The following is a 16,131-nucleotide window of genomic DNA, read 5'->3' as shown; positions in this document are numbered from 1 at the left end:
TAATGGTTTTGACATATTAAGCCTTCAGTTGCTCAGAACCACAATGTCAAAAGGACTGCCCCTCCCCAAATGAACTGACCCAGACTGTGTGCTCATCATCTGAGGCCCTTCTTCCTGTGTCTGTTCTACAAGAGGTCTAGAGGGTGGCAACACGAGAACAGGCCTTTTCTGCCGTGATTCTCTATTTGAGGAGTGCTCTCCCCAGGGTGGCTTACCTGGTACCGTCATTATATATCTTTAGGCACCAGGCAAAATCCTATATAACCAGGCCATGCAATATTTGGCTAAAGTCTCTAAGCCCTTACTCTTAGAGTATAAGTTGCACAACCCTGATCAAGATTTCTTTTAGGTTCATGGGTTTCAAGTTGACTTGTTCTAAATAATTCAGGTTTATGGTAACATGTATATATATAAGGAGATATTGCTTCAGAGTGCAAGGGTTTTGTTTTTATGTTTTGTTTTTATGTTTAAAAGATAGAGAGGTCCAAAGAAAATTGTAATAGAACAAATTTACCAAGAGAATAAATTATAAACACCCAAACAACCAAATATCCATTGGTTGTGCAGACTAGAGCAAAACCCACCCACACATTCATCCAACCTTTCGTCTTATAAGCTGTTCCTTAAGATTCAATTCAGGCCTTAAAACAATGATATAGCATTTAGGGGAAAAGATGCACCCCAGCACCCCAGCACTGGAGGCTAGGATAGAAAAGATCTCCACAGCTACCATGTATTTTCCTTTAGTGCTCAGGTAGGAGGGAATAAAGGATAACCAAACACTGCAAAAGACCAACATGCTGAAAGTGATGAACTTGGCTTCATTGAAACTGTCAGGCAACTTCCTGGCAAGGAAAGCCACACTGAAACTGGCCATAGCCAGAAAGCCCATGTAACCCAGGACACAGTAAAACATAGTTACAGAACCCTCATTGCATTCTAGAACAATTTCTCCGTAAGTTGAGTGCTTATCGATATCTGGGAATGGGGGAGAAAATGCCAGCCACATAATACAAATGGTTGCTTGAATAAAGGAGCAGGAAATCACAATGGAGTTGGCCAGCCTCTTCCCCACCCATTTCCTCATCCTGGATCCTGGTTTGGTGGCCATGAAAGCCAGAATCACAGTGATCGTTTTTGCCAGCACACAAGAAACAGCCACGGAGAAGATGATGCCAAAAACAGGTTGTCGCAGAAGACATGTCACCTTCTGAGGCTGTCCAATGAATAGCAATGCACAAAGGAAGCAGAGCAGGAGGGAGAGGAGGAGCATGTAGGTGAGGTCCCGGTTGTTGGCTTTGACAATGGGAGTGTTGTGGTGCTTCAGAAACATCCCTAGCACCAGAGCTGTGATGATTGAAGAGGAAAGTGAAAAACAGGCTAAACTGATCCCCAAAGGTTCTTCATAAGACAAGAAGCTTATTTCCTTCAGAATACACAAATCCTGTTTTTTGTTGGGATAATATTCATCTGGACATTTAAAACAGTCATTCATATCTGAAGAGGAAGCAGTGAGTTACGAGGTTTATACTGGTGTCCCAAACCATGCAACCCATGCTAATCTTGCATAGATTAAAGTTTATATAATCCTGTCATCCCAAGAGACTCCAAGCAATGACTTATCTATGAGAATTGGGCATTTTTGAATATATACAACAAAACCTCAAATGTGGTGCATTACCAAGGACAATGTTACACCACGTCCTGATTTTCCTTTTCCAAGGCAGTTTATAATCAATGTTGAAGACAATTTAGTAAACCGTTGTGCTATTTTTTGTTTTGTTTTACTCTTTATGCTATTTTCATTTTTTAATCTAAAATGAATTAAAATGTATACTTTCTTCTCAACTAGTACATTGTGCTCGCTTCTCATGTCACACCTCTCTCTCTCTCTCTCTCTCTCTCTCTCTGTCTCTCTCTGTCTCTCTCTCTAGCAGCTGGAGGAGAAAAGGACAGAGGTGAAGAGAGAGACCTCTGGTATAGGGCGGTATATAAATTCAACAATAATACAAAAGGGGGGCTCTGAGTGAGGGGATCCCTTCCCCATTCTTTGGACCACCTGAGAAACTCAACAAACCTGCTGCTCCTGGAACTGGTTGTGGAGAGTGCAACTTAATGGGACATAGTTGTGGGCAGCCTGAGGAAGTACCATCCCGCTTGTGCCTGCTCATAAGAAACAAGAGACTAGGGTGATGCCCACTGTTTCCAGGAACTCTTCTCATTGCAAGACTTTTGTGAGTGAGCTGAGAGTTTTTTGGACCCTACATGAGGACCCAGAGGCTGGGAGGCAGAGTGTGTCAGAAGGGAAATTAATATGTATATTGCATATTTTTATATGCAACTTTATTTTATATAAACAAAATTTCCAGAAGCCAACCCTCTTGTTTGCCAATAATGAGACAACAGGATTTTGGAAGATAAATATGAACCACAGAGGCCATAATCTTCCAAGCCTATCCCAACTTCCCTATTGTTGAGTTGATAAATAACTAGCCACACTGCATTTGTGGACCTGAATGAGACTTCAAGGAGGAGATTGCTCATAAACACAGAAACTCATACAAGGATGTCAGATGAGACCAACCCCTCTCTTTACCTGTTCTGAGGTCTTGGGATGAAGTTTAGGCAAGGAGGCCATGGGCGACCAGCTCACATTCGAAACAAGGCCAAATGATTCCACCAAGAAAACCATATTGGATTTTTGCATCTCCAACAAGGCCCTCTGACTCAGACTTACCATAATCACTTTGTGTTCCTTATTTTAGAGGCCTATTTCTTTACATATAGCCAATCATATTAAGAAAACTCTGGGTCTTACCCTCATATGAAATCTTCCCTGCTGGGCATGGGATGCAATCATAACAGCAAAATGGCTCCCCTTCCTTCACTTTCTTGCTAAAACCTGGCTTGCAAGTCTCAGTGCAGAGGGAAAGAGGTTGTGTCTAATCCACAAATGAAAGAGGACAACAATTATATTTTAATATTATTACCTTGGAAGTTCTGAGGTTGTAGGGCAGAGGGGGCCCAGATCTTTGTTTACCAAAAAAGAAGCCAAATTTAATAGGTGGGTTGGATCCAGGTACATCTCTACATGTCCCACATATGATATATATGATATGAGGTCTGCGACAAATGGGTATGCTCTGAACAAAACACAGTTCAAAACAATTTGCCTCATGTGCAAATTGGGGAGGGTTTCTAGGCCACATTTGGTTTCTCATCCCTGCACAAGAGATTTTGAGAGGTGGGCAGTGGAGCTGTCCAACTTTCATGTTATATCCTAAAGATATCATATGATTAAGAGGTGGGCAGCCCTACCCACCTGAAAAAATAGACCTGTGACACCAAGCCTAATAAAATATAAAATATCGAATTTCCAAAATCGTATTGCCATTACACAAATTAATGGTGCAACCACATTTGGAATACTGTGTACAGTTCAGATCACCTCAAAATGGACATTGTAGAGTTGGGGAAAGTTCGGAAAAGGGGAACTAATACAACCAAGTGGATGGGGTGACTCCCTTACAAAGAAAGGTTACAGGTTTGGGACTTCTTTAATTTAAATGAAAAATGAATGAGAGGTGATTTGGTAGAAATTTACAAAGATAAGCTTGGCATAGGGGAGGTGGATAGAGAAAAGTGTTTCTCCCTCTCTCATAACACTGGAACTCATAGACATCTGATGATGATTCAAGACATTCAGAAAGTACTACTTCAGTCACCTCATATTTAAATAAATTTCAAGTATTATTCTGCTTTTTTGAGGTGCACCTTTCCCCTTGTTCTCTTGCATGCATCTTCGTAACTGAGATGGCCATCCGCCATGTTTAATTATTCAAAATGTTTTTCCCTCCTATCCTATAGATCTAGAAAAGCTATAGTCATTGTCCTACTGTGTATATATGTATATATGTATATATGTATATATGTATACATATATCTATATCTATATAGATGAAAGATAGATAGATAGATGATAGATAGATAGATATAATTATGTTGATCTGTCTATGGCTTTTAAAGATTGTGTGTTATTAGATTATTATATATCTATTTACCACTGCATTTTCTCCTGACAGGCATCAAGGCAGCTTCCATATAAAACCAAGTTTTGTAAAAATAATAATAATAATAATAAATAGAATTAAAACCATATACACATATAAAATCTGCTTAGAACATACAAATGACTACAATAAAAACAGCACAGCGCCAACCCTTTCATTAAAAACAATCAATTCCCCAAAGTCTGTTAGAACAAGATGTTCTTCCTCTCAGCAGAAGGACAAAAAGGAGGGAGCCAGTCTAGTTTCTTCAGGAAGTTCATTTCAGAGTCTGGGAGCAGCCACTGAGAAGGTCCTTTCCTGCATCCCCACAAAACTTCCTGTGAGAGGGGCCCTTGAGGAGCTCAAAACCTGGGCAGCGTTGTATGAGGAAATATGGTCTAAGCTTTGTAGGGCTTTATAGGTCATAACCAGCACTTTGAATTGTGCCTGGAGACAGAATGGTGGTAGCCAGTGGAGGTGCTGTAACAACAGAGGCATATATTCCCTATAACCAGGCCCACTCAAAAATCTGACTGCAACTCTTTGAACCTGTTGATGTTTCTGAGCAACATTTGGGAAAGACGGTGGCACTGTGGTCTAAACTGAGCCTTTTGGGCTTGCCGATCAGAAGGTTGGCGGTTCGAATCTCCGCGACAGGGTGAGCTCCCGTTGCTCAGTCCCAGCTCCCGCCAACCTAGTAATAAGAAAGCATGCCCAAAAAATGTGCAAGTAGATAAATAGGTACTGCTTTGGCAGGAAGATAAACGGTGTTTCCGTGCGCTGCTCTGGTTTCGGTGTTCCATTGCTCCAGAAGCGGCTTAGTCATGCTGACCACATGACCAGGAAAAACTGTCTGCGGACAAACGCCGGCTCCCTCGGCCTGTAAAGCAAGATGAGCGCTGCAACCCCAGAGTCGTCTGTGACTGGACTTAACTGTCAGAGGTCCATTACCTTTTCTTTTGGAATAAGATAACATTCCGATGCACACATTCAGGTGCAAATTATTCCAGGAGGTATGATGAGACTAAATCATATTGCAATTCACAAAGATCAAATCCCTAAAGTACCATTAAATTAGCAGTATCTAGTGAAAGTAATTCTGTCTGTTATGACTGAGATCCCGTACTCAGAAAAGAACCAAAGACTCCCCAAATTGCTATATATTGTATCCTACCTGGTTAAACCAGCTATGCCATGTGATGGCATCTGCATTAATGGCTAACACTTGGTCAGCAGGAGCCTGTGGATCCACCTTCCCAATCTTCACTTTTGACTGATTTGATAACAGTAAACAGTTGATAATATCATATCCAGCTACTAATTTCCCATTCTTGTCAAATGAAATCTTGTCCCCAGCATTGTTGTTAAATGAGGCACCTCGCAGAAAGTGATGCAGCTAGATTGAAAAATAATGGTTTTAGAAAGCGTGTTCTCCCTAAAATGAGAGCACGTGTTGCAGTGGGGTCTGCCGAGCCGTCCCTCTGTTGCCAGGCAGGGGTAAAAAAGGCTGCCTGGGGCAATGATTGGATGGCTGGTTTGCTGGGGCAAATTGCATGTTGCAATGTGGTGGGTGGGTCCGAAGGCTTTAAATATTGGGGCACTCAGCTTATTGTTTTCTCTTTTGCTGAGTGCATTGGATCACCCCCCCGCCCGCCCTGAGTTCAGGGTGTTTTGTTTGACCTTGCTATGCCTGTCATGGGGTCGCCTGCCGTTGGGGCAGGAGCCTAGTAGGAATTTTGTCCATATGGCTGATTGGCTGAGCCATTTGGTTTTTGCCTACTATGTAGCAAATCATCACAACTTGTAAGGTTGTGGTTAGGTATTGGTTATAAATTGGTTGGAGGAGGGGTAAGGACAGGCTGGTCCTGCCCCTCCAATGCTGGTGCGCAAGGGAAGTCCATTAAAGGAATCCAGGGGCTTGCCACGATTTCATCAGAATCCCTGAAATGGGACTAAGGCCGGCAAGCCCTGGGGAGCATGTGGGTGAGCGGTGAGGGCCTGTGACTCAGCTCCATTGCTCCCCAATATTGTTTTCCCTTCAGTGGCTTCCGAGGGAATTCGGAAGTCAGTTCTGTCCCAGGTGGGGGGACAGATAGTCTTAACCAATGCCTAAGCAACCACTCACAGATATGTATTTTAATAAAGCTGTGGCCAAAATTATGCTAAAAACCTTAAACAAAAATTATGTGTGAATTGTGGGTTATTTGAGGGGTGGCTTGGGGACCTCGACACGGAAAAGGATACAAATGGGAGAGGTGAGCAAGAAATATCTTTCTTCTATTTTTTCATTAATTTAGGTCACACCTTTCATAATTTATTCATTTATTTCTTATTTACAAAATAGACTTTTTATTTATTTAAGGTAGGGATTCCCACCCTATCCCCTGAACAAATTTTAGTCTCTCCTGCTGGCTGCCATTTTATGATTTTCCTGGATCACAATGGTGCATCTGATTTGGGTTGGGACAAGCTTACCCCCCCCCCAAAAAAGTAGCAGCCCCTTCTTGCCTGGGCCATTTATTTCCTGGAATGTTCAAATATACAACATACAGTGCACTCTAGGGAAAGAAATTGGTGGCCACTAAAGAATAGTTGACTGATAAAATCAGCTGAAGTTTGCAGCAGCATAGTGTGGGTTCTTGGAACCCAGGACATAGGTAGCATGGCCACACCAACCCAAGCCCTCACTGCTGACTAAGCCAGTGGTCTGAGCCAGTGGAGAGTGAGGTGACGGAGCAAGGCTTGAAGAGGCACCCTGTTCACAGAGGAGGAGGCAGCTGCCAGACCATCTCACTTCTCCTGGGTGGGCAGCAATGGCAGCACCCCCTCCCTCTCAGCCAGACACCCCCTTCACTGGCCACAAGTGTAAGGAGGCACCATCATTGCTCCAGCCCTGAAGGTCTGGCCTGGGGAAAGCTTGGCAAGTAAGGAAGCCTGTTGTGGGGTACCTGATTGTGCCCTTTACACCCTTTCATAGATGTGTGCCAAGGGCCACAGCCCCTCTGGTCCTCCCCATGCTATTCCCTTGGATGTTTGTGAAGGTAGTTTGCTATACAGAGGCCCCATCACACCCAAAACCATTAAGATGTTTAGCTAAATACCTGCCAAAATGGTTGATTCTGCAGCTTCAATTCCGGTCCAGCCAATAGGGATCTCTGTTTGAATCTGGCTAAGGACATGGCATGTAAAGCATGAGCCACAACATAGACTGCATTGTAGACATTGTAGCTATGTCCAGTCATGCTCATTTCAAAGAAGGGGATAGGAAGGTCCTCCAGCTTCTCCACCCCTGTGCAAATATCCCCCTCTACCTCATCCACAGCTGTGTTTAGAAATACACATCCAAAAGCAGTTTGCCAAAAGTCCTTGATGAAATCATCTCCTGAAGTGCTGGATGGGTTTTTACCCTTAGCAAACTGGCGAAATTCTGGCAGATCACTGGAGTGGAATGTGAAGCCTATGGCACCATGGAATTGTTGGTTTCTGCTTTCTTCTCTGTGCAGCGAAGTGCTTGTCACGAGACAGGTTGTTTACATTCCACAGAGTCTGTACTGTTGGAGGTTTTCCCACGGGAACGGGAGACTGGATATGACGTACACTGGTTTCCTGTTTTTCACTGCTCTTTGCAGTTTCAGTTTTGTGTTTCTCTCCGTGCTTTAGAGGAGAGATGACGCTTTCTCTGCTCCGGCAGAGGGAAAATGTTTTTCTGTAACTTACCAGCTTTGAACTGTAAATAAAGTAGTATAGAGCATGTTGGCTCATACCTCTCATCATTCCGCTGTGCACTGGATACTGCTTATCAACAACATTTGGTTCCGGGCCCAGAAGGACGCAGTGTTTTGAGGATGGGCTTCAGAAGTCGGGCTCCTGGCAAAGGAACAAAGGAGCAAGAGACGAAGTGCCGGCAAAGCATCGGAACAGCAGCAGAGGGACGGATAGCAACGGTATCTGCTCTGCGCGTCAAAATGATTGATGAAGGTATGTGCTACTGCTCCGGGCAGCCTGCCAGCTTCTAATTAATGGCTTTATGGCTGGACTTTGAACTTTTAATAGCCGGTTTTGCCGCGGCACAGGCAATTGGCTCAAAGGAACGCTATGCTGGGAAAGTGAAAGTAACTTTTAGAAGTGCTGTTGTTTCAAAGCAGCTGCAGAATTCAGTGACGCAGCAGGAATTAGGACATAGAGAAAGCACTTGGGGACTTTCGCTTTTGAACTTGCTTTTGGAATGCAGTTTGAAACAGCTGCAGATAAGCAACGTAGCATACAGAAAGGCGCAGGCTCAAAGGCAGAGGCTGTTTTGAGATTGCCTTTGGATTGAAGCAGCTGTACACAGAAGCAGCATGTATACAGCAGCTTGATTTAAAGCAGCATAGATGATGCAGGAGGCAAATGCCAGAGTCATGATGGCTAGCTGCAGAAGGCTGGATGAGGCAAGTGGGGAATTTGATACCACTGATCAGCCAAATGCTCAACTCACAGTAGCCTGTGAAACTGCCATGATTCAGAATGGAGCAGATCGGCGGGGTGCTGGCTGCATGGGAAATGGGGAGACTTCACAGATGTCATCCCATAGTGCAGTGGAACCACCAGATGGCGCCAAAGCTTTGAAGGCAGTGAAATGCTACTCGTGTGGACGTCTAGGCCATATGAAGAGGGAATGTAAATATCCCAGGCCCAAGACAGAGCAGCGCAGCGGAAGCTCATCGCGTGGAAAAGGCCAGAGCAAAGGCAAAGGTCCGGTGTCCAGGACAACGCAGCACAAGGCAATGGTCTCACGCTACGCTCCAAAGGTTACAAAGGTTGCAGAGGTTGCAGAGGTCCAGAAGACGTCTAAATCTTTCTTCGTTGTTGATTCAGCGGCAACGCACCACATGTGCAACGATAAAAGACTGTTCGTGTCTATTACACCGCAGGAAGGTGCGATTCACCAGGCGGATGGCCACACGATCCCCAGTAAAGGCTACGGAACTGTTGTTCTTCACAGTTTGGACTTATCGATACATGATGTTCTTTATGTGCCGGACGCGAAACATAATCTGCTTAGCGTTGGGCAGCTGATGGAGCGGAAAATAGACGTTTCCTTTAAGAACAATAAGTGCATCATCACAAAGAAAAATGATTATCAATTGTATGCTGAATTTGTTGATTGTTTGTTTCTTTTGTATTATGATGATGTTGTGCAGGATGACACTTGTTGCATTGCAGGTTCTAACAAAAGTTTGCATGCAGAATGTATTCACGATTTTCATCGAAAATTTGGTCATTTGCATTTTGAGGCAGTATCTAAAATGCCTGCCTTGGTTGAAGGTATGACTATTAAACCCTGCAGGTACCACATGAAGTGCAAGGCATGCGCAGCAAACAAGGTGAAAATGGCTGCGAAAGGTAAGGTGTCTAGTAGGCAAGCTACAGAACCATACCAGGTTGTTCATGCTGATTTGGTTGGACCACTAGCGCCCTCTTTGGGTGGAAATAGGTACTTCATGGTTCTCCTTGATGCATTTTCCAGGTATATTTTTGTGTACAATCTCAAGCAGAAATCAGAGGCTTTTCCTAGGTTCAAGGAATTCTGTGCTTGGTTGGGAAATGTGCATGGTAAGAAGATAAAGATTCTTTTCACTGACCGGGGGGGAGAGTTCACTTCTCAGCAGTTTGAAGCTTTTCTGGCTGAGAAAGGAATTCAACACGATTTGTCTAGTCCTCGCTCGCCATGGCAGAATGGGCTTGCGGAACGAGCAAATCAGACATTGCTTCAAGGGTTAAAAACCTTGCTGCATGATGCAAATCTTCCAGAGAGTTATTGGGCCGAAGCTCTCTCATGTTTCACTTACAGTTATAATCGCAGGTTATCTTCAGCGATTGGTTGTACCCCCTATGAGAAGATGTTTGGCAAGAAGCCATACATCAAACACATGAAAATTTTTGGTTCGGACATGTGGGTTCACTCTCCACAAAACTCCAAGTTAGACAAGCGTGGATTGCATGGTATCTTTCTAGGTTATCAGAAAGGGTCTTACAGAATAATGATGACTGACTCTAAGGAAATTAAGCTCACAAGAAGTGTTGAGTACAATGCCAAGTGGGGGGAGAATGTGGGAATTTTCCAATGTTATCCTGATGACAGTGATGAGACTGAGGATAGTCAAAAGCAACCGCAACAACCCACACCCACTGATGAAGGTTCTGATTCTGAGTCTGAAACTGAATCGAGTGATTCAGAGGATTTCAAGAGTGCGAAAGCCTCTATGCGACCCTCTGAAAGTTCTGATCAAGAATTGGAGGAACCATTGTTCACAATAGGTCATTTTTCTCCTAAGAAGGAAGAGGAGAGTGTTGAAGACCTAAGGCTAATTCGTAGGTCACAGAGAGCCACAAAAGGCAGACCTCCAAAGAGATTTGCTGATGAGTTTGCTAAGATAGCAGTAACAGCTGTTAAAAGCTCCAAGAAGGTTTTTGAACCTTCAAGTTTCCAAGAAATCCAGGATTTGGATTCAAAGGAAGCTGAGCCATGGTTAAATGCCATGAAGGCTGAGCTTGATTCCTTGGAAAGGAACAAAACATGGGAGCTAGTTCCAGTAGTTCCAGGAATGAAATTGCTTGGAAGCAAATGGGTCTTCAAAGCGAAGACTGATCAAAATGGCAAGATAGTCAGACACAAAGCCAGATTGGTAGCCAGAGGATTTGCACAGGTACCAGGTGAAGACTATCATGAGACCTACTCACCCACAGTGAGGTATGAGAGCATTAGGCTTATGCTCAAGCTAGCTGCAGAGGAAAATCTACACATTAGTCACCATGATGTAAATACAGCTTTTCTGTACGGATCTCTAGGTGAATCACTTTATATGCTTCCACCTGATGGCGTACAGGTAAAACAGGGATTTGTTTGTGCTCTGAAAAAATCCCTTTATGGTCTCAAACAAAGTGCACGGTGTTGGCACACAAAACTCACTGAAGTATTGTTTTCTCTAGGTTTTAAGCAAGGGAAATCTGATCCATGTGTATTTGTCAAAGAGGAGGGGCAAAAGAAACTGTATTGTTTGTTTTATGTTGATGATCTTTTATTCTTTTGGAAAGATGTCACAATGTACAATAACGCCCTAGCTCAACTGAAAGAGCACTTTGACATGAAAGATCTTGGTGAGGTAAACAACTACCTATCTCTGGAAATAGAGAGAGATCAAGATGGTAACACTCTAGTACACCAGTCACGGAAAATTGCTGATGTGTTAAGCAAACTAAACCTGATGGATGCTAACCCTGTAGACACACCGATGATAACAGGTTATCAGGTAGATGACACTGAAGAAGCATTTTCTGACACTACACTGTACAGAAGTGTGCTAGGCAAGCTAAACTTCATTGCCAGATGTTCAAGACCAGACATTGCTGTTAGCTGTAATTTGCTAAGCAGACAAGTCAACAATCCTACTGTTAAGGATTGGAAAGCTCTGAAACGCATAGCGCGGTATTTGAAAGGCACTATGCATTACAGACTGAGATTTAACAATCAGAAGTCTGGTGGTCTTGAGATATTTGCAGATGCAAGTTTTGGAAGTGACACTACAGACAGGAAAAGTACGTCTGGAGTTTGCTATAAGTACAATCAGGGTCTATTTGATTGGTCATGCAAGAAGCAAACAACAGTTAGCTTAAGTACTTGTGAAGCTGAACTGAATGCACTGTCTTATTCACTTAAGGATTGTGAATGGTTGTTACAATTGTGCAAAGACATGAAAATTCCTGTCAAATGTCCAATCCAGGTTTACCAGGACAACAAAGCATGTTTGGCTTTGCTGAATTCTGAAGGTTGTAAGCAAAGCACGAAGCACTTGCAATTGAAGTTGCAACATGCTAGGGAACGTATTCAGAAGGGACTCGTAACGGTGTCCTATATGCCAGGTAATGAAATTCCTGCTGATGTATTGTCCAAGATTGTATCAAGGGATCAACACTGTACCTATGTGCAGAAGTTGGGTTTGTACTGATATTGTACGAACACGCTGCCCAGAGATGTTCACAGAAAGGGGGAGGATGTTGGTTTCTGCTTTCTTCTCTGTGCAGCGAAGTGCTTGTCACGAGACAGGTTGTTTACATTCCACAGAGTCTGTACTGTTGGAGGTTTTCCCACGGGAACGGGAGACTGGATATGACGTACACTGGTTTCCTGTTTTTCACTGCTCTTTGCAGTTTCAGTTTTGTGTTTCTCTCCGTGCTTTAGAGGAGAGATGACGCTTTCTCTGCTCCGGCAGAGGGAAAATGTTTTTCTGTAACTTACCAGCTTTGAACTGTAAATAAAGTAGTATAGAGCATGTTGGCTCATACCTCTCATCATTCCGCTGTGCACTGGATACTGCTTATCAACAACAGGAATATCTCTGCATCCCAAGTCCTTTGATAGGAAAATGACGTGACCTCCACCTGTGCTGTAGTTATCCAAACTTTTCCTTTTGGCTTCTTTGACAGGCTGTGCATTTCTGATAGAAATGACAACCATCTAAAAAATGATAAGGAATAAGATTCTCCAAATGCCAGTATTACATTGGCTTTGCTGTTCATTAGAGTATCGTGTATTTCTTTCCCCCGATCCAGCATGCCTTTTACATCAGGGATAAAAGTTGGAGTGGGGATTCTTTCAAAAAAGTCTATACAAATACCTTTTTGGGGAAATACTAGAAGCACAGTTTGCACAAATCTCTCTCCATTGTCAGTATCCATAACAACAACGCCAATCCATGACCACCTGAAGTGCAGAAGCAAAGAGAGAATCCCCTCATATTGAAGGTCTTCCTTAGGGACCATCTGGTAAAAGTAAAGGCCTGGGATTTTATCGTTCATCACTGGAGCAGGGCTATATGTTAGCTAAATATGCATTGAGGGTGAGATGGGAGAGAAAATAACCATAGTATTTAATTACCACTTTAAGTTATTCAAATCACTGAATATGCATAATATCAGCTTAGGTCACAATTCCCTTTCATTGACTACTCTGTTACCCATTAGCACTGGAAAAAAAACCAATGGGGGGGGGACTGCACAGCACCCTCAGTCATTACACAACAGCAAAGGAAGCTAAACTATGAACCCAGTGAAAGTATGGAGAAATGCTAAAGAGCCCTGGAAATTATTATTATGTTCTTCATGTTGTACACTGCTCTGGGATCTTTGGATAAAGGGTGGCATGTAAATTAAAGAAGAAGAAGAAGAAGAAGAAGAAGAAGAAGAAGAAGAAGAAGAAGAAGAAGAAGAAGAAGAAGAAATGAGGCAGCAAAACTGAAAGCTTATGTATTCTTGCATTTGCTGGCCCAGTTCAAGATTGTAGCTTCAACATATAAACCCCTTCATGGCTTATGTCCCTGGTACCTAAACAAATATCTCTTCCAATATTAGTCTATCATGTGCAGAAACAATCCTCATATTGGGCCCCCCTGTTAAAAATTGGATTGTGGCAATAAAGTGAGGGCTTGCTTCTCCACAGGGATGCTTTTTTGTTTGTTTTGTTTGTTCTTTGTTGACACTAGGAGATGGCATCTTTTCCCCCTGCCATTTGAACAATTTGCTGCCTATATACATCCCAGTCATTTTTAAAAGCAAGAAATTACAATCACACACAAACCCTGGAATCACTTTAAGTTGGAAATGGATTCCAGCCAGGTATGACATCTTTCTACACTGCAGGAAGCAGCTGAGCACAGGGAAGATTCTAAAGCCTTCCTTCCATCACAAGCAGCCTTAGACATGGTCAGTCCCTCTTGTCTAGAGTAGATATTTTTAATAATACCTTTTAGTTGTTGTTTTGCTACAATGAGAGCAGGATGCGATAATAATGACTTATGTGAATTCAAAGGATGAACAATATTGGGGGAAGTAATTAAGGACATTGTATTTTTGATATTGGAACTGATATTTGATTTTGGAACTGAATATTAACATGACCTCTGTTATATTACAGAGACTATTTCATGCTTCAGCTCTTATCATAACACATAGTAATCTAGTCCCAATTTGAAGCTACGTATTTTCCTAGATCATGAAAAGACCATAAGTACTGCACTATCCTAAATATGACACACAAAAGATAAGGTCCAACTGATTGCTTCAAATGCACTCATTGCGGTTTTCAAGCAACAGAATTGTATCTGGCAAGGTAAAGAAAATGGTGTCCTGTTTAAATATCTTACCTGTGGAATCTTGTAGATATCCAAGACAATTGCCATATTAAGAGAAGTTACGGAATCCAGTCCCCCAATTACTGCAGTTAGTTTATTCTGAAGATCACAGTTATAGTTTGGGGAAAATCTCTCCAGTGTATAAATAAGCAACATTGTAGAATGGAAGCTCCACTTAGCATTGTAATAATTGTCATAAATGTGAAAGCCCAAAGTTACATTGGGTAAGATTCTAAGGTTTTCATTTATCTCTTTCACTGCAAAGGTCAAGGCCAGAATGTGCTGGTAATTCTTAGACAAGACACTAGAATTAGAGGTGCATTCTGCATCAGAGGAATACACACTTGATCATCACTGTATCATCATCTAAATTAATAATTACTGCAATATTTATATACCATATTTCTGAGGCAATATTTAGCCTCCTATAAAGAAATAACAGCAGCAAAAACAAAAATATTAACAATAATATTAACAACAAATATTACCACATGTTCTGATTAAGATGCTATTTAGAACAAGAGGTACCATAACATATGCTGCAGTTAAAGCACATACAATTTTCTTTTATTCCACACGCTCATCATTTTTTATGAAGTTACTTTCTGTAAAACAGGGCTCTAAAAAGGAAATGACATCAAGGCAATTGGGAATCAATCCATTACTAATTTCATTATTGAAAAATGAAGCTAGATAGTGGTTGCAGGTCACATCACAAGAAATGAAATCAGATGAAACAAATTGTCTCTGCAATGTATGACGGAAATATGAGAAGGAATTTAAAATAATGGAAGAGAGAAAGAAGGCATAAAATGAGGAACTGCAGAGGAATTTGGCGTGATGTAAGGGTTAACAGAGAACAAAGAAGTATAACAGATATATTGTGGTTTCCCATCCAGTCCCTTGAAAAAACCAAGAATATTCATTTGATTATTATTCAAAAACATCTAAACAACATAGGAAGGGTTCACTGTCCTCTTCTTCCACAAAGCAGCTACAGTAGAGAAGTTGGTGTGTTGGAAATCATATGATTTTTGCCACGTTCAGTAACTCTATTAGACAATTCATATTGTGAAAATAGGATTGGACATACTTAAATTTCTGCCATAATCTCCTTGGCCTCAATCTATATCAGGAACATATATATGTAGGCTTCACAGCTTTGGCCATAAAGAGTTAAACAGACTTGTAGGAGTGGGTTAGGGGAGTAATTTTAAAATTTGGGAGTAATTTTATAATTTATTTGCTTTATGCATAGTCAAAGTTACTGTTCTGAGGATGGGGCTCTAACACTGACCACTCTGCTGGCAAAGTAAAGGAAGATAACAAAGAAAAGTTAAATTCTTACATAAGTTCTTCTGGCGATGGTGGTGAAGGTTCTTCAGTGAATTCTATTGAAGTGGAGATGAAACCACCATGAGAAACAATGCCACCAATGATGAGGTCTCCTGACTGAAGATATTTGTGCAGTGGACGATGTGGATACTGGCCCCTGCATTTAACTCTGTGAGCCTTGCATGCCATGTGAGGAACCAGTACCAGCAGTAGCACCACTGGTACGTTCATCTTGAACACAAGTGCAAATGTTTCTTTTACATGCAGATTCTCCTGTTTCCTCATACAACACTGTCACAACAGCCTGCAGGATAAAAATGGCTTGATAGGCCTGTCTCCTGATAGACCTGATGTCTAGATCCCTAAATGCAATTATTGGTGCACATCTGCTCACTCCTAGTCTCTAGCCCTATGTTTGAATGCTAGAGGGTACACTTATGACATTATTATTTGAAGACCGTGATGGAGTTTCTGCTGTCATAACTAATCTCCACAGGGGGTTTGCACAGCAATGAAAAACAATTATAGTCCTTATGACAATCAAAGGGTAAGATAATTGTCAATTCAAAAAAAAAAAA

At 42.0% G+C, this 16,131-nt stretch overlaps 1 protein-coding gene across 1 annotated transcript in view; it reads right to left on the bottom strand.

The window, feature by feature from the left end:
• Positions 1–590: 590 nt before the first annotated feature.
• LOC309354757 (vomeronasal type-2 receptor 26-like) overlaps positions 591–16,131 on the bottom strand; it is a gene marked incomplete at its 5' end in the record, with an annotated part of 90,049 nt that continues 74,508 nt past the window's right edge. Inside the window, one exon of the mRNA XM_081885028.1 lies at positions 591–1,497. Within this exon, the coding sequence (XP_081741154.1) occupies positions 593–1,497 (905 nt within the window). The 3' untranslated portion in view covers positions 591–592. The remainder of the gene's footprint in view (positions 1,498–16,131) is intronic.

This window comes from Podarcis melisellensis, assembly GCF_964234715.1.
Source record: "Podarcis melisellensis genome assembly, chromosome: 13".
Classification (NCBI taxonomy): domain Eukaryota; kingdom Metazoa; phylum Chordata; class Lepidosauria; order Squamata; family Lacertidae; genus Podarcis; species Podarcis melisellensis.
The sequence above is the reverse complement of the archived record's forward strand: the minus strand, read 5'-3'. Positions and strand labels throughout refer to the sequence as shown.